This window comes from Erythrolamprus reginae, chromosome 1 (assembly GCF_031021105.1).
Source record: "Erythrolamprus reginae isolate rEryReg1 chromosome 1, rEryReg1.hap1, whole genome shotgun sequence".
NCBI classification, from domain to species: Eukaryota; Metazoa; Chordata; class Lepidosauria; order Squamata; family Dipsadidae; genus Erythrolamprus; species Erythrolamprus reginae.
In genome coordinates, this window is record NC_091950.1 from 298,666,898 (window position 1) to 298,690,368 (window position 23,471).

Sequence of the window (23,471 nt, forward strand, 5' to 3'; positions counted from 1 at the left end):
GGGGAATTCTGGGAGTTGAAGTCCAGATATCTTCAAGTTGCCAAGGTTGGGAAACACTGATCTATTTTACCACAGCTTGACGGCAGTTGTTCCATAGTGCAGGATGGGCTGCTGCCTGGTTGGGGTGGTGGGAACGCAGTGGGGTAGCAAAAATGGAGCTCCACCCCAGAGCACCCAATTTGCACTGAGAGATGTGAAAGAAAATGCAGGGTGTCTTCTTTGGGCAGCCTCTGCGTTTTCCCCAAAAGCTTTTAAAAAACCCAAAGCCGGTGATACTGCTACAAACAAAAGTGTCTAGGAAAAGTATAAGGAGATAAGATCTGGAATTAATTCTATGTGATTTGGGTTTCTGCCTCCCTCTCCTTTCTGAATGGCTATAGTATTCTCTAGAACAGAGGTCTTCATTGCTGGCTGGAGAATTCTGGGAGTTGAAATTCACAAGTCTTAAAGTTGCCAAGTTTGGGGACTCCTGCTCTAGAAAATAAAATGAATGATGCTTGAAACCTAATGTTTTGCCAGAAACCTTGACTTTGTTTGGTAGTCTGCAGGAAAGAGGGTTAATACTGTTGTGTAGAATGGAACATTTTAGGATATTCACTTAGGCTATGAAAGTAGCAAGGAACACTTTAGATTGTTTCCTTTGAATAAGAGATTATTTTAATCATGAAGGCATCTTTATGATAAGTCTCAAAATGTGCTTTCATAATTCTAAGTGAGATGTTTCTGTCACTTCACTATTCTATAGCTGTTCACTTCTAGGATGTGGGTGTTTTGAGTCCATCTATAGATATTGTTTTGAGGTACTTGGGAAATCCTTGGTCAAGTTACATGATCATCAAGCTACTCCCACCTGGTCACATGGCCAGCAAGCTGCTCCTACTTGGTCACATGATCATCAAGCCACACCCACAAAATAAGCCATGCCAACAGTGTGGTAAGAGAGGCATGAAATGTAATATAGCAGAGTGTTGACTTTTTTGAAGTCAAAATGGTCTCCAACAGTCCAACTCACCTACGAACATTTTTAGATTGAAAAAATTTGGGGCTTGCCTTGAAGGGACGTAAATGGTACCAGTACATGGTACAGGTTCCGCCAGAAATCTGACGACACCAAAGGGTTCCCCTGAAGAAAAAAGGTTGAAAAACACTGTGATAGACTGAACAAAGACCTGGGAGAAGTTTTCCAGAGGAATGGCACTAAAGGGTGGAAGAAACATAGATTGTGAATCCCATTTTGGATGGCTCAGTTTTTTATTTCAAGTGAGCTGTCAAAATTTTGCCTGACGATTAATAAATATGTCTGACTGTCTCATTAGACGAGCACTTTTGAATCCCCTGAACCAAATCGATAGGTTCTGAGAAAAACACAGCAGTCATAATAAGTCAAACTAGCAACAACTTGGTTGTTTTTCATGGAGAGCTGCAGTTAATAACTGGATAAAAGTATTTGATGTGATATTACACACACACACACACACACAAAAAGGCCAAAGGTTTTCTTTGGATTTCTAGGAATTGAACTTCTTGAAATACAGAAAAAAATAGACAGCCTTCCAAATTCCTCAGATCCACAGAAAGTGTCTCACCTGCTGACCATGCTCAAAGAAGTGAAGTTTCTTCAATTTGAAGCAGCGGTGAGATTTTCAATGAGGTAAGGTATGAAAAATGTCGCTTGGCGGGACCCAGGGGAATAGCTTGTCTGTGGTGGCCCCGGCCCTCTGGAACCAACTCCCCCCAGAGATTAGAATTGCCCCCACCCTCCTTGCCTTTCATAAGCTGCTTAAAACCCACCTCTGCCGCCAGGCATGGGGGAATTGAGGTACTCTTTCCCCCTAGGCCTTTACAATTTTATGCATGATATGTCTGTATGTATGTTTGGTTTTTATAATAATGGGTTTTAACTGTTTTTAATATTGGATTATTATTATATGCTGTTTTATTATTGCTGTTAGCCGCCCCGACTCTCCGGAGAGGGGCGGCATACAAGTAAGTAAGTAAGTAAGTAAGTAAGTAAGTAAGTAAGTAAGTAAGTAAGTAAGTAAGTAAGTAAGTAAGTAAGTAAATAAATAAAAAGAAGCACATCAGAGGTATTTTCTTTTAAGATGGTTGCAATTTTTTTCCTGATTACTCTTAATCACAGGGGCAGTTCAGCTTTTATCTCTGGGTATTTTTTCTATGCAAAACTATGTATACCCCATTATTTCTCTGCTTTCTAGTGAGCAAATTTGGTGGGAGATTGGAACTTGTGAGAAAGTTGGGGTCACACTTGCAAAAGGATTACTGGGAAAGAAAGTGGCCCACTCACAAAATGGCTGCCAAGAAGTGATCTAACCAGCTATAAGATTCAAGGCTCTTATAGTGTGTGTGTGTGTGTGTGTGTGTGTGTGTGTGTGTGTGTGTGTGAGAGAGAGAGAGAGAGAGAGAGAGAGAGACTCCAAATTTAAAATTATCCATTATCTCCCATACAGCATAGACAGATTTAATTTGCCTATGTTGTTAAATTCTCACTGAATTTAAATCAACCCTCCTCCCCTAAACAAAATTATTGGAGCGGGAGTAACCTGTCTTTTTCAGGTTATGTAAGGTGTACAGTATATTTCCTCTGATTATAGTTTTATAATCACTTTAGTATACATACATACATACACTGGTTTTTTATAATAATGGGTTTTTAACTGTTTTTAATATTGGATTATTATTATATGCTGTTTTATTATTGCTGTTAGCCGCCCCGACTCTCCGGAGAGGGGCGGCATACAAGTAAGTAAGTAAGTAAGTAAGCAAGCAAGCAAGCAAGCAAGCAAGCAAGCAAGCAAGTAAGCAAGTAAGTAAGTAAGTAAATAGAAGCACATCAGAGGTATTTTCTTTTAAGATGGTTGCAATTTTTTCCTGATTGCTCTTAATCACAGGGGCAGTTCAGCTTTTATCTCTGGGTATTTTTTCTATGCAAAACTATGTATACCCCATTATTTCTCTGCTTTCTAGGGAGCAAATTTGGTGGGAGATTGGAACTTGTGAGAAAGTTGGGGTCACACTTGCAAAAGGATTACTGGGAAAGAAAGTGGCCCACTCACAAAATGGCTGCCAAGAAGTGATCTAACCAGCTATAAGATTCAAGGCTCTTATAGTGTGTGTGTGTGTGTGTGTGTGTGTGTGTGTGTGTGTGTGTGTGAGAGAGAGAGAGAGAGAGAGAGAGAGAGAGAGAGAGACTCCAAATTTAAAATTATCCATTATCTCCCATACAGCATAGACAGATTTAATTTGCCTATGTTGTTAAATTCTCACTGAATTTAAATCAACCCTCCTCCCCTAAACAAAATTATTGGAGCGGGAGTAACCTGTCTTTTTCAGGTTATGTAAGGTGTACAGTATATTTCCTCTGATTATAGTTTTATAATCACTTTAGTATACATACATACATACACTGTCTCTGTGTCTGTGTGTTTTAGAATCAGATATTTTTGAATAGTAAATAAAAAATAAGGAATTAAATAATATTAAATAAGGAATTTTAAAAGGTGTAAATAAAATCTATTCAAATAATTTTTTGTTTTTGTTTGCTTCTAGAAGCTACAAAAAGTATTTTATTTCTACATTTTGTGGAAAGCTGTAACCACAATATGAAATAAACACCATTGTGGATCTTTTAAATTTATTAACTAAAAAGATCCACAATTCAACCATTGTACACTACAGTGGTGCCTCTACTTAAGAACTTTTTTAGATAAGAACCGGGTGTTCAAGATTTTTTAGCCTCTACTTAAGAACCATTTTCTACTTAAGAACCCGAACCTGGAAAAATTTCCCAGGAAATTTGAGAGCGGCACGAAGGTCCAGGGAGTTTCCTGCCATTCCCTCTTTAATCCCAGCCATCTTGGGCTTTTCAGGCTGTCAGAGGAGCCTTTTGGTGGCGCTTAAGGAGGCTTTGGCAGCCCAGAGCGAACGGAGCATTTCCCTTTCTCTGGGCACTTGGAGAGGAAATAAACCACTTCGCTGTGGTGACTCCCTCGTACTGCCTCCCATACACCCAGAGCGAGGTTCCCTTCCGGAGCATCTGGGCGCGGAAAGGTAAAAGGGGGTGCTCACCTCACCTTCTTCCTTCGGCAGTGACTGTCCTCCTTTTCTTCCTCCTCCTCCTCCCACCCAAATTCCGAACTTTTATTTATTTGCATTATTTGCTTTTATATTGATTCCTAAGGGAAAAATGTTTCTACTTAAGAACGTTTCTACTTAAGAACCTGGTCACGGAACAAATTAAGTTCTTAAGTAGAGGTACCACTGTATTTATAAAATGCATTTAAGATCACATATGAAGAGTGAGTCAGCACGTCTCTTAGTTGTGAAATGTGTGAGCTGCAAATGTTTATGGGGAAACGTATTGTGTAAACTGGTGTAAAAGGATAGAAGAATAAGAAATTCCAAATTGGTTTCATTGTGGTCCAAGAGCATAATTATATTACCAGTTGAAACTAACATTCCTTCTCTATGGGAAGAACAGTGTGTTTTTAATGAGAAAAGCCTTTTTGACCATCTTCAGCATCCTGGTAGAAGTACAGAGATAAAACAATAGGAAATGCTAGACCATTTTTCAAGGCAGATGCTGTCACAGTAACTTAAATAGAATGCATTGTACAATGTTAAAGCAGAATAAATTGGAAATTGGATTAGTCTATTCAGTATTTATTTATTTATATGGCCACTGATCTTAAGCAATTATGGGTAACTCACAGTAACCATAAATATGGTTCTATTTTTCCAACAACCCTTCAGGAAAGCATTTTTATCATCTGGAAATGTTTCTGCATATCAGAGTATTACTGACAGCATTTACCACGCGTTGCCTCCCATGAGTAATGTAGTTTTTGGAAGTGCATTTTCTTCTCAACTCCAAATTCCACAGCTATTAAATCCACATGGCCAGAGAGTGAGTAAAATGCTTTTTTCCCAAGATATATTTGCTTTAACTTCTGAGACATCTTTCAACAACATTTATCTCTCATCTATTCTCCAGAGAATTCTCTCCAGCATTTAACAATTAAAAACAGCTGAAGTGCTTTGCTTCCCTTCTGTACCAAAGGTATATATAGAAGGTTCAAATGTGGATAGCGTGTGTGTTAAAATGAAACAGTTCAAGCAAATGTCTACTGCAGGGGGCTAGTGTATCTTTCTGACCTACTTTTCCACAGTCTGAAAGATATTGTAATTAGCAATGTCTGGTTTTCCCAGTAATGATAGAATTCATAATTTTAGCAGAGGATTGCACAAATCTGTGGAAAGCCAACACATTTGATGTGATAGATTTCTTTCCAAGATAGCTCTATTTCTTCTGGGGAGCTCATGTTTCAGCATTTTCCTGTAATAAAAAAATTTGGTCTTTACCATTGTAATGTGGGTGGTGATTAAAAAAAGAGCCGGGGTGGCGCAGCAGGTAGAGTGCTGTACTGCAGGCCACTAAAGCTGACTGTAGATCTGTAGGTCAGCGGTTCAAATCTCATCACCAGCTCAAGGTTGACTCAGCCTTCCATCCTTCCAAGGTGGGTAAAATGAGGACCCGGATTGTGGGGGCAATATGCTGGCTCTGTTTAAAAGGGCTATTGCTAACATGTTGTAAGCCGCCCTGAGTCTAAGGAGGAGAGCGGCATAAAAATTGAATAAATAAATAAATAAAACTTCCATACATATCGCCTTTCTGATTCTCTCTTTATGTGTGTGTGTGTTCAAGTCAGTGTTGACTTCTGGTGATTGCCTGGATAGTTTTCTTGGAAGGATTCAGAAGTAGCTTTGGTGTTCCTGGTGTGCTCTGAGCTTGAGCATTTCTTCAGATGTTTCCTTTCTCAACTACTAGTAATATTGAGTTACCTAATTACCATTACCTAATTGGATCATGAAACCTGTGCAAGAAAATAACCAAGCTCAGAGAGCACTAAGGACTCCAGGATTGAACTCTAGCTACCGATACTCTATTCCAGAAGTGGTTTTTCCATTGCTTGCTTCCTAAGGCTAAAAGAGAAAGACTGACTCAAGACCACCCAACTGGCTTTGTGCCTAAGATGGGACAAAATTCCCCCATTTGTAGCCTACTGCTGTACATTGGCTCTGTACCTGAGCATTTTGTTTCTGTTGTGTGTGCTCCTTGTCCACCTCTGGTAATGTCAGATTCTGAAGAAGGATGAGTTAGGCCCCTCTGGATACCCTGCACCAGTGGGGTTGCCAGTTGATACAGAGAGTGAGAATGAAGGGGAAATAGACCTGGATAAACCACCAGAGTGGGCAGATATATCAATGGGGGATTGGTCCCAATCAGAGGATGAAGGAGACATTAGAATGGATGAACCACTCTTAGATGCTCAGGAAGTTACAAAGCAGTATGGTAAATGGGAATAGGTTTGCAGCTTTACCTCTAGGGCAGTGATGGCGAACCTATGGCACGAGTGCCACAGGTGGCACACGGATCCATATCTGCTGGCACGCGAACTGTTGCCCTAGCTCAGCTCCAACGTGCATGTGTGTGCCGGCCAGCTAATTTTTGGTTTGCACAAAGGCTCTGGGAGGGCGGTTTTGGCTTCCAGAGAGCCTTCCAGAGGATGGGGAAGGCATTTTTATCCTCCCCCGGTTCCAGGGAAGCCTTTGGAGCCTGGGTAGGGCGAAACATGAGCCTACTGGGCCCACCAGAAGTTGGCAAACAGGCTGTTTCCGGCCTTCAGAGGGCCTCCAGAGGGTGGCGGAAGCTTTTTTTGCACTCCCCAGGCATTGAATTATGGGTGTGGGCACTTACACATGTGTGATAGCACGCGTGTGTGCTCTTTCGGTACCCAAGGAAAGAAAGGTTCGCCATCACTCAGTGAAGGGCTACTAAAATTTTTATTACCACACTGTGGTATGCATTTTCTTTCAACCTCTTTCAGTGCAAATTGGGTGCTCTAGGGTGGAGCTCCATTTTCGCTACCCTACCGCGTTCCCCCCCATCCGGTCAGTAGCCCACCCCTGCCATCACTGCTCTAGGCGGGGATTAGCTGTTTGTTTCAATCCGAAAGCCCAGGAAGAGGACAGTTTCTAAGCCAAGATGTGCCCTTGACAATGTAAGAGACTTATGCAAAGTCTCTTTCTCATGTTCATATCAATTTTCTTCTAGTATGTATCTATGCATGTATGTATGACTTCTCACAGTATCTATCTATCTATCTATCTATCTATCTATCTATCTATCTATCTATCTATCTATCTATCTATCTATCATCTATCCACCCATCCACCTATCTAATTGTATTAGATCTCTACAATTATCACTTTCTTTAGGCATTAAAGCTGTTTCCCTGGAGGACACTCCTAGTAACGGGAGATTTATTTCCTGACACCATAAGCAACCTAAATCCCATCAATTCGGGTATGCAGGTATGAGGCTTTTATTCCTTAGTAATATTAGATTTCTTTGCGTTTTTGACACTATGCAGATGACTACAGAAATTAAAACACATTTATTGCATCTAGAACAAATCTTATTATATTGCCATATCTGAATTAAACACCTTGGTACCATATAATCGTATTTCATATCCTACTGTGACTTTTTAAATGAATCAACGATTGACTTACTTTCATCAAAATCGAATGAAGTTCTGAATTCATCTCATCTTTTCTAGTTATGTCTATGTGGTCTGAGCACTGAGGAGCAAAAAGTAGCTCATGGAGAGCTGATTGAGATACAGTTTTTAATGGAAGATGTTATCTGGAATTCTGAAATTCTGACTGACCAAGAAGTGCAAAAACCGTTCAGAAAGGTAAAACTGGTGGGATTGTGCATAGATCTTGTTCTGTTTGCAGATGACCACATTTGCCTTCAGCACTAAATAAAGACCTTTAACACTACAGGTTTTTTAATTTCTTGCATTAATTACATGGTAAATTGTTGAAGTTCCAGAAAAATCATGTGTAGTTGACTTTTGCTAGAAAGTATCAAATGGAATGACGGTATAATCTTTACATGACTTGATATTTTTTTTTAAAAAAATTCTGATCTACCATATCAGGCTACAGACTAGTAGATAGTGATCAGTAACAGGGCAATTTTTATATAATTGTGTTCTGTCGGGCTCTCTGATAGAATCCTCCCAAAAATTCACAGGTACAAATTTCAGACACACACACGTTTGAAAATTCAAAACAATGTTCTTTATAATGAAAATTCACTTAAACCGAGCCCTCTTTTGGTATAGCAAAGAGCACTGGTCTCCAAACAAACTGGTAATTGGTACAAGTCCCTTATCAGTTCTGTGATACTTAGCTTGCAGCTGTGAGGCAATTCACAGTCCTTCTTCTTTCACAAAGCGAAACACACTTTGCTCTGGTTTAGTTTCAAAGCGGGGAAAAATCAGCACACAAAAGGTCAAAGTCAGCAAAGCAGGCACGAAACACAATGATCAGATAATCCTCCACAATGGCCAAACCCACAGGCTGCTATTTATAGCAGCCTCACTAATTACCACAGCCCCACCCAACCACAGGTGGCCTCATTTTCTTTGATAATAATCTCTCAGTTGTTGTTGCCTATGCATCGCTCTCCGCATGCGTGGCTGTATCATTAACTCTTGTTCTGAATCCAAGGAGGAGCTAGATAATTGATCTCCTTCTGAGCTGTCTGCCACACTCTCCTCCTCCCTGTCACTCATGTCTTCTTGATCAGAGGAGCCTTCATCATCAGATTCCACCAGGAGCAAAACAGGCCTGCAGCATGTGGATGTCTCCCCCACATCCATAGTCGTTGGGGCAGGAGCTGGGCCAGAGCTAACCACAACATAATTGACTCAGAAATAAGAATAACTGAGAGGTTTTTGGTGGTCTCTGAGCTTGGTTGTTTTTTGCAGACACTTCATTACCCAACTATGTAACATCAACAGCGCTAGTCTTTTCTTCAAGAACTACAAATATTTTCCTTTATTGGTATAAGAATAATTGTATGAAAAGTTTACCATTGCTAATTCACACAATGTATATTTTGGTTTCTTTTGACGCTGAGTATTAATGTGGACTGACATAAGTTAGCTGTAGACTTGAATCATTCATTCGATTTTTTGAATGTGCTACATTGGCAAAAAAAAAGTGCTTTTGCAGCTGTTAAAATCTGTTTCTAAAAAAAATGATCTTGTATTTTCCAATCATTGTTTCATCAGGTGTCAGCAACATCAACAGCTGAAGCAAAAGGAAAAGCTTTAACAGCAGCACCTGATACACTGACCTCATATGCCTTGCAGAGATCATATCTGATACGATGGAAGCAGCTGGAAATGTTAAGGGCAGAATGGGGAAGACTTAAATTGAAAGTTGAGGATATCAACACAGCTCCTCTCTATAAGCAGTTTTCTGAACTGTATGAGTAAGTTACATCCTAATGTAAGATATTTTTAATTTAGAGATTCAGTGATATTAAATCTCAGCAGTGCAGATTATAAAATAAAACATATTTCAGTTTCCTGTTTTCCTTGTTACATAAAATTTTATTTAATTGTAAAAGAAAATAAATTTAACAACAATATGCATCCTGTTTATAAATAAGGATAAAGAAAAATTGATTTACTTTTCTTTCTTAAACGTCTATGTTAAATATAAATCAGAATATACACAGTCATGTATTTAATCTGTTACACTTGCCCCAATTTGGGAACGAGGAAATATTACTGGCTGTGATTCTAATGGAAAGTATTCATGAACTGCATCCCTCTATGAGGTAAGTAAACAAGGAAGTGATTTGATTGACTTCAGTGGTAAATGTTAATGGTAACTTTGCTAAATTATCTAACGACTGTGATTTGTAGGCCAATGCACCTGGTGAAATCTACCCACTGTTTATAGGAAATAAAGCCAGTAGGCTTTTGGGCCCAATTCAATGTCCTGGTTAACAGCTATTAAGTCCTCCATAGCATCTCTCAGTTGTTTCCACCCACCCAGAGTTGATACATTTCATATCTCCTCTATAAATAGCTGCCATCGTCTGGGATTGAGAAAGCATGGTCCCTCTTGCACACTGCCCTGCCCTCTGGGACCCATCAACCCTAGATACAAATGACGTCTACATCCATGGGGTCCCAGAAAGCTTTTAAAACCTGGTCTATTCCAGCTCTGAAATTAATTATGTATACACAGGGGCCCTCCCAGATGTAGGTTGCTAAGGTGGAACGGTGACGTGTGCTTGCCCCCGTGGCTCTAAGTGCTAGCAGAGTCCAGTGCGATTTTGCTACTGCACCTGTGTAGGTAGCAAAATTGTGCATGGAGATGCAGGTGAGCCCGTGTTTCAGTGGGGTTTTTTGCTTCCGCTCATGCCGAAACATGGACATGAGATTTTTCTACCTGCACAGTTGCAGTAGCTGGACTCCGCTAGTACTCAGAGCCATGGGGGCGAGCACAGGTCACTGTTCCACCTTAGCAGCCCACCTCTGGGCCCTCCCATATTTGCATGGTTTGTTGTTCTGGTTGTTTTAGTCTCGGCTGCCTCTTTATATGTACTGTATTTAACTATTGTTTTCTGAATTTTGTTATCCACCTGGAATCTAATGGAATGGATGGTTACAATCAGTGGTGGGTTGCTCCTGGTTCGGCTCAGTTCAGTGAATCGGTAGCAGCAGCGGGAGGTTCTGCCCAGTGCCCACCCACCTGGGACGCTTCTGCGCATCAGTCTTCGGAGAGGGGCGGCATACAAATCTAATAAATTATTATTAATTATTATTATTATGCACGTGTGAACCATTAATGACAGCATTAGCAACCCACTATTGGTTACAACCCTCTATAGGGTTGAACTGTACAGTTATTGGTGGTCCAGGGATGTTGCACTGATGATGTTACATAATAATAATTAATAATTAGGAGGGGGAGTTGATTCCAGAGGGCCGGGGTCGCCACAGAGAAGGCTCTTCCCCTGGGACCCGCCAAACGACATTGTTTGGTCGACAGGACCCGGAGAAGCCCAACTCTGTGGGACGTTATCGGCCGCTGGGATTCGTGCAGTAGAAGGCTGTTCCGGAGGTATTCTGGTCCCACATAGCTGGGAAATGAAATTTCTGCCAGCGAAGAACCCAGCTCAGCACCAAGAACTTTGGGGATTCAAATTTTTACTTTTACTCCCATTGCTTTAGTCACTTCACACTGAATAGAATTAGTGAAATGTAAATACTAATTTTAATATGAGTGGCAGCATTTTCCAAAGGTATCAGTATGAACAGAAGATATTTGTAAATATTGAGATGGCTTAAAACTTACGGTATTTACAAAAGAACTCATGTAAGGAGATATATCTTTGCATATTTTTTTAGAGCTGAAATTTTTCATGCTGCAATGAGATCCATAACCAGACATTGGGGTATAGAGGATGACTTTGAAGAATATGGCACCATCCAACCAAGTTCACTCTTCGCTAAAGAAGTTTCAAAAATTGATGTAATTACACACCAGGTAAAATGGATATGATAGGGCAAAATGAGAAATTGGTATTTGTTCATTAAATATATATATCTATCTATCAAGGATAGTTCCTCTAATAAATTAGAAGACATCTATCTCTAGCTAGATTTTATTTGAGTTTCCATATAAATAGTTAACAATGATCATGTTACAATATTTTATACTGTTATGTTCCCTTTCCATATTTCCCTTTAAATTTAATTAAAATCTTGTGAGGCAGGTTAAACAGAGATAGCACCTATGATCATCCAGTATATACATCCAGTATATATGACTAAATAAGGTATTGGGAGGCAAGTCAATTTTACAAGTGGCAGATAAAATAAAATTTTATTAAATAAATTTCTTTTCTTTTAAAACTTTAAATATTAAAATGTAGACATTAAGTGCTGGTAAAAACAAATTAGAGCTGTTCAAACAGCAACAAATAACGAAAACACAGAAGAAAATATTCCAGCCAGCTACAAGATAATTTTGGTTGCTAGAAATGGCATGATCTCTGCTAGAATCTCAAATGAGATATTATTATAATATCTCATAATAATATTACAAGTCACAAGATATTGCGAGGGAAATTTTTGTCTTTTGCACATCAGTAAGATATAATTCAAAGGTGACAAAATCTGGTTTAATTTGATCAGAACAATAAAGAAAAGGGATTTACCAGAACATGGTAAACAGAAATCAAGACTGTTTGTCTGGCTAGAACAGTTTTACTTATTTCTACAGATATAGAACCCGCTTAAAACAAATGTTTCTCTGCTTCATCTTGCTTTATGGAAGTTCTAATATATTAATATTGGAGTAAATCAGCGGTGGGTTGCTCCTGGTTCGGCCCGGTTTTTAGAACTGGTAGCGCCGCCAGCAGGAGGCTCCACCCACCCTCCTGGAACGCTTCTGCGTGCACGAACCAGTAATAAAGGGTTTTAGAACCTACTACTGGACTATATGTTGCACAGATAGAAGAGATCCTATTCTTAATTAGCCTCTCAATGGCTTTTCCCAAGTTTGCATTTGATTTAAAGCGATCACAGGATCTGTCTACAGCAGAAATGGCTGGAAGTACAGTGTGCGTTCCAAAAGTAATGCAATTATTTCTTTAAAAGTAATTTATTGAACAGATTTGCACAAACACTTAAAATTCTTCAAGGTACTGTCCTTGGGCCTCTACACATTTTTTCCAGCGACTCTGCCATGACTGGTACCTGCCCTAGAATGTGTTTTTGGGGACCTCTCGCAAGGTCTTTGTCAGGGCTGATTGGATCTCTTCTATGGATGAAAAACAGGTTACTTTCAGGGCTGCTTTAAACAAAAAGAAGTCTGCTGTGGCGACATCAGGACTATAGGGGGGATGGGGCATCATTGGCACCTGGTGTTTGGCCAGTAACTCGCAGACTTGTAGCGCATTGTGGCAAGGCGCGTTGTCGTGATGGAGTTGCCAGGTAGCAGAGATGTCTTTTCTCATCCTGATGACCCTTTTTCGGAGTCTTTCCAGCACATCCACGTAGTAGGCAGCGTTAACTGTCTGTCCTTGAGGAACAAACTCCTTATGGACCACTCCTTTACTGTCGAAAAAGACAATGAGCATTGTTTTCACTTTTGATTTGCTCATTCTTGCCTTTTTGGGCTTGGGGGACTGGTCGGTGTGCCACTCAGAGCTTTGGCGTTTTGTTTCTGGATCGTATTCAAAAACCCAGGTTTCATCACCAGTGATGACGTTGTCCAAATAATCAGGTTCAATTTCTAAACGTTGCAAAAGTTCGCTTGAAATTTCTGATTCCATTTTTTTCATGACATAGTTGGTGTGCAGAGGTTTACAATAACTGACGTCCTGCCGCTTCCACAGCTTGGAGAGCTGCAGCAAAGCCTAGCGCCCCCCCCCCACTTACTCCAAGTGCTTCAGTCCCACTCCGACCAATAGGAGCAGCGTGGGAAATTCAATTGCATTACTTTTGGAACGCACCTTGTATCTACCTTTATTTAAATGACAGCTTTCTGTAATTGTGTACACATGTACTGAACATCTATCCAGGCAGTTTGCACTCTTGACATGCAGTCCAAATGCATTCCCAACAGATACTATTATAATTTCTACATGTAGTCATGCTTCATTATTTAGTGTTATTTTCCATAGTAAAAATAATTTATTAATATATTGCATTTGGAGAGGATTTTTTATAAATTTTACAACTTCGTAACAAATGTATTTCTTTCTGCCTTCTTAGCCTGGAGAGTGTATATAAAAACTAAAACAGACATATGGTATGCTGTAGGGCCGCTTCACCTAATGTTGTCTTTGATCATAATCTTCCCACCAGCATATGGGGGTTTGCTTTGTGCTTTTCCTGTTGCCAGGAAACGGCAAATCAACTTTGTCAGAGGCAGCTATGTCAATCAATTGTAGAAAAACCAATAAACGTCCTCATGGATTCTTAAGGATTAGCAGGCTTGTTATGAAATAAGATTTGGTTGACAAGTTTATTTTGTCAGGTATGTAAAATGAGGACGTAAGCGAAAATTGCCATCTTAATGACACTGGAAACCTGACACTTTTTTTTTTTTGCAAGAAAGCTGGTGGGGAGAAATAAGACTTTTATAAGGCTACTTCAGGAATTCTCTGTTATTGTTATCAGGACAAAGCACTCAGTTGGGTGACCTTGGACCAGTCACTCACTTATAGTCCTATGAAAAAGGCAATGGCAAACTACTTCCAAAATCTTATCAAGAAAACTCAGGGATCAGTCCAGACCATGATTCAAAGTATAAGTGTACAAAAAAACCCAAGACAAAGCATCAGGAACAAAAATATTATTTGTTTGAAAACTTAGTTTCATATATATAGTATGTGCGTAAGATTCTTTTTTGCTGATGCCCTTCAGAACAACCTACTTCTGTTTTGTGAATTAGCAAGTACCTGCCAGCTACAGTTTTTACAAATGTTTCCATTAATAATAAATCAATCTTACTATTAAAAGGTGCTGTGATTCGTTTGATTATTTTTAGTTGACTGGGTTTTTAAAATTGTTTTTAGCACAGTATAGTGGTACCTCATGATACGAACCCCTCATCTTACGAACAACCCGATATACGAACCCGGGGTTCAGAAAATCTTTGCCTCTTCTTATGAACTTTTTTCTTCTTACGAACCCACCGCCGCCGCCGCTGAGAAGCCCCGCCGCCCGGCTGTCGCTTTTTGAAACAGCCAGGGGGCTTCTCGGCGGCCTCCCGAACGCCGAACTTTTGCCGAACCTCCGGGTTTGGCATTCGGGAGGCTGCTGGGAAGCCCCGCTGCCACCTTTTAAAACAGCCAGGGGGCTTCTCGGCGGCCTCCCGAACGCCGAACCCGGAAGTTCGAGTTTGGCTTTCGGGTTCAGGAGGACGCTGGGAAGAACCCTCGGTTGTTTCAAAAGGTGACAGCCGGGCGTCGTCGGTTTTTTGCGTTGTTTTTTTTTGTTGTTGCACGGATTAATTGATTTTACATTGTTTCCTATGGGAAACAATGTTTCGTCTTACGAACTTTTCGTCTTACGAACCTCCCCCTGGAACCAATTAGGTTCGTAAGACGAGGTATTACTGTATTAGTCAAACATTCATGGATAAAAGTTGGAGCAGTCTTGGAAAAACCCTCACTTTAAATTTTAAGTACTACAGCACTCTCTAAATCAATTTAGTTGCTCTTGATAAAAGAAAAAAAATCTGCTTTTTTTTCTAGCTTCAAAAACTTTTGGAAAATCTAGAAATACACATGATTCATGATGTGCAGAAGAAAATTAACAAAGAAATAACCCTGGTTTTATCTGAAAAAGCAAGAGAAGAAAGAAACCTCCCTACAGGTAATAACTGAAAAGGCTTCAAATTCAACCCAGATCTTCAGGTGTGGTGTTAACAATGAGGAATAAGAATATGCTAGGAGATTTCTGGGAGCCACCACACTCAACAGACAATTCATTTTTAGTATCGTACAACGGAGTCCGCGACTTATGACCACAATTGAGCCCAAAATTTGTGTTGTTAAGTGAGATAGTTAAGGGAGCTTTGTCCCATTTTATGAACTTTCATGCCACAGATGTTAAGTGAAATCACTACAGTTGTTCAATTAATAACACACTATATTTTTTGGACTATAAGATGCGCCAAGATTTCAAATAGGTAAGTAAGGAAAAAATGGTTTTGTCCTCCCCAGACTCTAGAAGTAATCTGCAAGCCTCCCAAACCCTCTGCGTACACTATTTGTCACAAAAACAGAGGTGTTTTTGTCATCCCCAGCCCCCAGGATACTTTGCAGGTCTTCCAAACCTTCTGCACACCCCGTTTTTATAAAAATGGATTTGTTTTTCACCCCACCTCCTTTTTTCTTGCAAAAATAGGGTGTGCAGAGGGTCTGGGAAGTCTGCAGAGTGCTTCTGGGGGCTGGGGGAAGGCAAAAACGCCCGAATTTTGGCTTGTTTCCCCCCCCTAAAAAAGAGTTTTTGCCTTCCCCCAGCCCCCAGAAGTATTCTGCAGGCCACCCAAACTCTGCACACCCAGGGGTGGGCTACTGCCCAGACAGGGGGCTGCGGTGGGATAGTAAAAATGGAGCTCTACCCCAGAGCACCCAATTTGCAGTGAAAGATGTTGAAAGAAAATGCAGGGCATCTTGCATACGCCACGCCCATAGCGTGGTAGTAAAAATTTTGGTAGCCCTTCACTGTGCACACACACCCCTTTTTTTTTTTTAAGGGCCCATTTTCTTGGAAAAATGGGGTGCAGGGGAGGGGCTTCAGGAGCCCAAAAATAGCTGTATTCTGTGTACAAGACACACAGACATTTCCATCCTCTTTTTTTTGGGGGGGGGGAAGGTACGTCTTATACTCTGAAAAATATGGTAGTTATTAAGTGAATCTGCTTCTCCGTTGACTTTGTTTGTCAGAAGGTCACAAAAGATGATCATACAATACTGTAATCGTCATATATATGAAAAAGTTGCCAAGCATCCAAATTTTGATCATGTGAACACAGGGATGCTGCAGTAGTTGCAAGTGTGAAAAATAGTGATAAGTTAATGGTGCAGGTAGAGTGCAGCATTGCAGGCCACTAAAGCTGACTGTAGTTCTGCAGGTCAGCGGTTCAAATCTCACCACTGGGTCAAGGTCGACTCAGCCTTCCATCCTTCCAAGGTGGGTAAAATGAGGACCGGGATTGTGGGGGCAATATGCTGGCTCTGTTAAAAAGTGCTATTGCTAACATATTGTAAGCGGCCCTGAGTCTAAGAAGGATGGCATAAAAATAAAAATAAACATAAATAAATAAATCTGTAGTAACTGTTCAGTTATTAAACAAATGATTGTTAAGTCGAGGACTACTGTTTATTGGACCACTGTTTACCGAAACTACTGTTATTTTCTGTCAACAAACACTGAGCAACTATTATTCTTGTATCTTAATGCATTTTCCTTTTCCTTGTTGGATTTGGCAGTGGAGGGTTTATGCATAACTACGCACATAGACTTGGCTGACACATTTTATAGGAAACATCCATGGATTACAAGAACAGGTTTTGCTTTATGAAGCAAAGGCAATAAGGAAAAAGAGAGGAAGGGGAAAAACATGGTATGTGTGGAACTTGAATGAAAACTCTGTCTCCAGCCATAATTGTAGTACTTAGCTACAATAATTGAAGCACAGAAGAAAACAGTAACAGTAATGGCTTAGGGCCAGATTACTAACGGGAATGTCTCCTGCCTCATGTATCCCAGCAGCCAGTCAGATCCCACAGAGTTGGCCTTCTCCAGGTCCCTTCAGCCAAGCAATGTTGCCTGGTGGGGCCCAGGGGAAGGGCCTTTTCTGTGGCAGCTCCAGTCCTTTGGAATCAACTCCCCCCAGAGATTTGCACTGTCCCCACCCTCCTGGCCTTTCAAAAAGTTTTAGAAACACACATTGACATTCTGCCCCGTCTGATAATATGACTGTGATTGGGATGAATTTGGTTGAATGGTTTTAAATGTCCGGGATTTTAGATTTAGGTTTTATGTTTGGGTTTCATAAATTTCGTATTTTGTATTTGATTTTATCTTGTAAGCCACCCTGAGTCTGCTTGAGAAGGGCGGCCTAGAAATACAAACAAACAAACAAACAGATAGATAAACAAACAATTTTCTTTGTGGTTTCATTTCTTTGGGTTCCTTATGCAAAATCCTTGCATTCCTTGTGAGTATTCAACTTTTTAAAAAGCAGTCATGGCATTGTGCATGCCGTATGGCATATAGCAGTGGTCCAAATATCATGAATCTGAATATTGCTGATGCGGCTCTTTTGTTCTCTCTTTCAGAACTCTGGAAGCATCACAGCATGCAAGAAATGTTCTCTGTCACAAGGCCAGAAATAGTGGAATCGTTCATACAGAAGCTAATGGAAGATCATCGAGAAGTTAATGCAGAGGTACTTCATGTCACATCAGCTTCAACCAATAGAGGTTCTGAAGCATTTTGTTTCAGATTTAGTTTCTCATGTCTCTGAATTAAAGTCATCATGTTAGATGTAAATGGTAGATCTTGGGATTTAATATACACAGCACATCTTCTTCACTGTCAATGAACTAGGACAGGGATGGTTAACCTTTTCAGCACTCAGTGCTGAACCTGGAGCATGTATGTGCACACACGCATGTACCAGAACTCCAGAACCCGAAAGAGAGCAGCTGTTTGGCACATATGCATGTGACGGAACCCAGCAGAACTGCTGGTGGTGGCGCGCACGCCCACAGAGGGCTTTGTTTACCACCTCTGGCAGTCATGCCATAAGTTCACCCTCGCAGCACTATGAGAAACCAAATTTACCTATGTTGCCCAATACTGTTTTTGCCTAACTCTCTTTGCCTAATACTGAGAGTCAGTTTGGTCTAGTGCAGGGGTAGGCAAAGTTGGCTCTCCTATGATTTGTGGACTTCAACTCCCAGAATTCCTGAGCCAATCATGCTAGCTCAGGAATTCTGGGAGTTGAAGTCCACATGTCATAGAAGAGCCAACTTTGCCTATCTCTGGTTGAGTGGTTCGAGCACATGGCTAGAAACCAGAAGACTGAATTATAGCTCTATCTTGAAAGTCAGTTGGGTGATTTTGTACCATTCACTGTCTTTCAAACCCAACTCACTTACAGAATTGTTGTGGTGGGGGAAACAGAAGGAGGAAGGAGTAGTGTGTCAGTAGTAGTTGTTGCATTCAGTTATTTATAAAGTAATAACGGTGAGACAAAATGATCATTTAAAAAATCAGGTTTATTTTTCGATTTTATTTTATTTCCAGATCACCTTTCAAAGGGATCACTTTACAAAATGCCTCACCTCTCTAGCTTGTGATGTCATGGCCAGAGAACGTAGCAACTTTGAAACCTACTCTATGTTCTATGAAAATCTGCTCCGTCGGCAACATCAGCTACTATATCAAAAAGAACAGGTATTCTCACGCTTCTGGTTCTATAGCAGGAAAAGGGGAAGTGATTCTTTATTTCTTTGAACAAAATAATGTTTACAAATTAGTGTCCTGAACATGAAGAAAAGGTAGCCATTTCTGAAAGGCAAAGTTAGTTAAAAGTGAAATTCCATTCTGTTTCAGGAAGTACGTGTCGTAGAAGACAACACAGCAGCTGTTGAAGTGGATCTGAGTCAAGTTAGTGACTGTGACTTACTCATTATAAATGCCTCCTGGTGTCCTTACACTCTAAAGACTTATCTTGAAAGATTGCATTTACAAATAAAATTGTAAATCGTTGCTTCTACCTCTTTTATAGGTAGCTAGGCTGAGTCACGAGATGATTCTGGAAATAACCGCTTTGCGAGCCAAAGTTACTGATCTGCAAAGAGAAGATCACAACCTCAAAGAGAAGATAAGGAATGAAGTTCAGGAGGATTATGAAGCCTTGGTACAAAATATGTTTTTGGTGTGTCTGCAAATAAAAGTAGGTACAAGAGATACAGAAGGATGTAAAAATCAAGTAATTCCAGTGCTTTTTCAGAAAGGTGTTGAAATTTAGTACAATATTTTATGCTTTCTCAAGAATAAATGCTAAGTTCCAAAGACCGGGTCCTGTGTAGACAAGTTAAGACAGCAGAGCAACCTGTTCACTGTGCCATGTTAATTCTGTCCATATTATCCTTACTTCGCAAACTTCCTAAACCAGTGATGGCGAACCTTTTTCCCCTCAGGTGCCGAAAGAGTGTGTGTGCACGCTTTCACGGATGCACGAGCGCCCATACTCATAATTCAATACCTGGCGAGGGCAAAAACAACTTCCCCCGTCCCCCCAGAGACCCTCTAGAGGCTGGAAATGGCCTGTTTCCCAACTTCTGGTGGGCCCAGTAGCCTCAGGTTTCGCCCTTCCCAGGCTCCAAAGGCTTCTTTGGAGCCAGGGGAGAGTAAAAACACCTTCCCCCATCCCCCTGGAGGCTCTCTGGAAGTCAAAAACGCCCTCCTGGAGCCTCTGTGTTGTTGTGGTTAGCTCTGGCCCAGCTCCCGCCCCAAGGAATGTGCATGTGGATGTGGGGGAAACATCCACATGCCGCAGGCCTGTTTTGTTCAAGATGGAATCTGCCGACGAAGCCTCCTCTGACCAGGGAAGCATGAGTGACAGGGAAGAGGGGAGTTTGGCAGAGAGCCCAGGAGGAGACCAATCATCTGTATCATCCCTGGATTCTGAACAGGAATTAATGACACATCCACGCATGCATAGAGTGATGCATAGGAGACAACAACTGAAGGATTATTACAAGAGAAAATGAGGCCACCTGTGGTTGGGTGGGGCTGCTGTAATTAGTGCTACAGATAAAAGTGCAGCTTGGTGTTTTAGCCTCATGACAGTTTATCTGATTCATTGTTTCGTCAAGATCGTGGGTTTTGTGCTGTTCAAGATTGTGTGTGGACTCTCTGGACTCAATTTCCCAGTTGTTCGGTGAGCAATTGGATTGCATTTAACCTGTGCCTTGTGTGTACCAGAAAATCCCTTTGACATTTAAAAAGGGAGCTGTTTCTGTTTTTCTATTTATAAAAACCTTTGGGTTTTCCTTTTATCGTGTGGTGTGTGTCTTCCTGGACTAATTACCCTGTAATTACGGGCGGTTAAAACACGCCGGCAGAACATGTGTGAGCCAAAAATCAGCTGACTGGCACACAAATGCACATTGGAGCTGAGATTGGCAAAGGCTCGCATGCCAGCATAGAAACATAGAAACATAGAAGACTGACGGCAGAAAAAGACCTCATGATCCATCTAGTCTGCCCTTATACTATTTTTTGTATTTTATCTTAGGATGGATCTATGTTTATCTCAGGCATGTTTAAATTCAGTTACTGTGGATTTATCAACCACGTCTGCTGGAAGTTTGTTCCAAGGATCTACTACTCTTTCAGTAAAATAATATTTTCTCATGTTGCTTTTGATCTTTCCCCCAACTAACTTCAGATTGTGTCCCCTTGTTCTTGTGTTCACTTTCCTATTAAATGATATGGCTCCGTGTGCCAGCTGTGGCACCCGTGCCATAGATTCGCCATCACTGTCCTAAACTGTAAATGGAATTATTTGACTTCCTTGCCACTTTATTTTAATAGAACTTCACCAGTGAACAGATCAACTGTCTACTAGTTAGTTAGGATAGTTTAAAAAAAAAGCAAAATGTAACTCCCCCACATACTACGTCCCTGATCTTGTTTTCATTCATTACAGATTTTTTTTCTTATGAAAGCTCAATGTATAGAATATCAGTACACACTATGAAGTCAAAACAAACAGTCCCAAATGTGTTTATTTTTTGTGTTTATTTTTTCATGAGACAACTGGACATTTTGAAATCCAGGCAACAGTTGCCTAGATTTCAAGAGGCAAGTCCAGTTGCCTCTTGAAAAAAGCACCTTTGGGACAACCATGACTTAGATGACTAAGAATCTCCATAGACACAAAACACAAACAGAAATGTCAAATTTGATTTTTATTTAATGGAAAGCTGGATTCAAAAAGCTTTTTCCAGAAATGAGTTGGTTTCATTTTCTCATGTTGCCTTTGATTACTAGGTAGGGATTATGAGAAATGTCTAGGTTGCTGGCCAGTGTTTATTTTACAAATTATAATGTTAAAAATAGGGAGACTTTATTTTTGTGTGTTTCTAGATTTTAAAAACCTTACAGAAATGTTTTCTTAAAATTCATTTATTTGAAAGACACATTCAGAGTTTGACTTTGTGTTATGGCTGCAGGGGAAGGTAGATGAATATCGTCTAAGCATGAACAAACAAATGTCAGAAATCATCAGTGAGGTGAGAAAAGAAGGTGTGGAGAAAATTATTAATCTGAAGAAAAAGTTTGGATCTACAAAGGATAACAGTGCCCTTGAAGAACATTTGGCTCAGGTAGCCCTCTACTTTGCTTAATGCTTAGGAATAAAAGAAACAAATTATGACTTACGGTCAGAATAAAAAAAACAAGCTGAGAATTGCAATTTGATACACATGCGCTAGAGAAATTCCTCTAAAAGCTATTAAAGACAAAGCAAAGAATGTAGACATGAACTTTTCTGCATTCTGACATTGAATAAGGATTATGCAAGTCTCTATGACTTTTTCTTTTGAATTGCTACCAGATATTGTTTGACTCTCTCATTCATTAAAACAATGTGTTATGAATTAGAATATATCTGGTCTGAATTTCACATCTTTCTGAGATTGATTGTATTTAGGTTTAGAGACCAGAAAAACTGAGCTAATTTGAATTGCATCTCTGCCTGGAGTAGCCTTCTCTTTTCTCAGTCTAGGTTCCTGTCACATCAGCCATATTGGGAAGGAGATCACGCAATCTGATGAACTTAATGCTAAAGAAAATTTACTCATTAGCATTTCTAATTAATTTTTATGAACAGATATATATACAGTACAGTAGTACCCCTAGATACGAGCATAATTCGTTCCATAAGGAAGCTTGTATCTCGAGGCAACTCGTATATAGAACAAGTTGTTTTTCTCCTCCGAGATAACCAAAAGCAAGGATTCTTGCGCCACCTAGTGGACGCTCGGCTCGTATCCCGAATTTGAGCTCGGGAATAGAACAGAAATGTCTGTTCCCTCGTGGCTCGTATCTTGAAATACTCGCATGTAGAGCAGCTCGTATCTAGAGGTACTACTGTATATAAATATTATGTGACAAAGACAAAAGTTATTGAAAAATGTGTTATTGGGGATAAAAATCTATTTCTTTTATAATTGTTTAAATGTAGAAAATCTTCCTGTTTTCCATATAAATATGAATTTAACAGTAAAAAAAATGATTGAGATAAATTGCTTCTTGCTGATTGCATAATTTAGAGTTGCTTCTTGCTGATTGCATAATTTACAGAGTCATCAGAAGCACAATCCTACTAAGTACAATGAAGATTACTCCCAAATTAAATGTCTGTAGAATTTCAACCTGATGCTTTATAATATTTCAAACAGTAATGGAAGAACTTTTCACATCATTAATTTTATCAGAAAACAAACCTCGGAAAAATATATACTCTATATCAGGAATGGAAGAAAGAGATGATATTGCAGATTGTTAGTACTCTGTACAAAACAGTTGGGTTTGCAATATATAAACAAGCTAACAATGATTGTTTGTTTGAAGTACTATAGCTTTAAGAAGTAGTGCTGCAAATTGCCATAAGAGGGAGCCAGAAAGCATGATTTTTTTCCTCTCTGTTCTTCCTGCTGATTCACTGTGACTAATGTAGTAAGCTAACAGATGTATCTGTTTTTGTATGACTGAATAATTACTCATATCTCCTGGATAACTGCTGGAATCCCACGTTTCCTCTATGCATGTCCTTGATAATGCAAGGACATACAATACACACTCCTTAACACAGATTTTATTCAGAAACAAAAATCTGATGACTGATTCTAGACATATTTCATTGTGAGCAGAATTATAATGCAACAAGAAAATATGCTAGGGTCCATTTAATTGTAAACCTGCTTACGTAAGGACTACTGCTCTGTGTATTCCTGAATACCCACATACTTT

The 23,471-nt window shown here is 40.0% G+C and overlaps 1 protein-coding gene across 1 annotated transcript in view; it reads left to right on the forward strand.

The window, feature by feature from the left end:
- The window catches only part of LOC139157015 (uncharacterized), an 83,092-nt gene that overhangs the window by 48,302 nt on the left and 11,319 nt on the right, over nt 1–23,471 (forward strand). The window contains exons 26-37 of the mRNA XM_070733326.1: nt 1,513–1,651; nt 4,771–4,924; nt 7,297–7,392; nt 7,641–7,778; nt 9,168–9,370; nt 11,304–11,442; nt 15,164–15,284; nt 17,759–17,868; nt 18,732–18,881; nt 19,041–19,094; nt 19,216–19,383; nt 21,671–21,823. Of these exons, the coding sequence (XP_070589427.1) occupies nt 1,513–1,651; nt 4,771–4,924; nt 7,297–7,392; nt 7,641–7,778; nt 9,168–9,370; nt 11,304–11,442; nt 15,164–15,284; nt 17,759–17,868; nt 18,732–18,881; nt 19,041–19,094; nt 19,216–19,383; nt 21,671–21,823 (1,625 nt within the window). The remainder of the gene's footprint in view (nt 1–1,512; nt 1,652–4,770; nt 4,925–7,296; nt 7,393–7,640; nt 7,779–9,167; nt 9,371–11,303; nt 11,443–15,163; nt 15,285–17,758; nt 17,869–18,731; nt 18,882–19,040; nt 19,095–19,215; nt 19,384–21,670; nt 21,824–23,471) is intronic.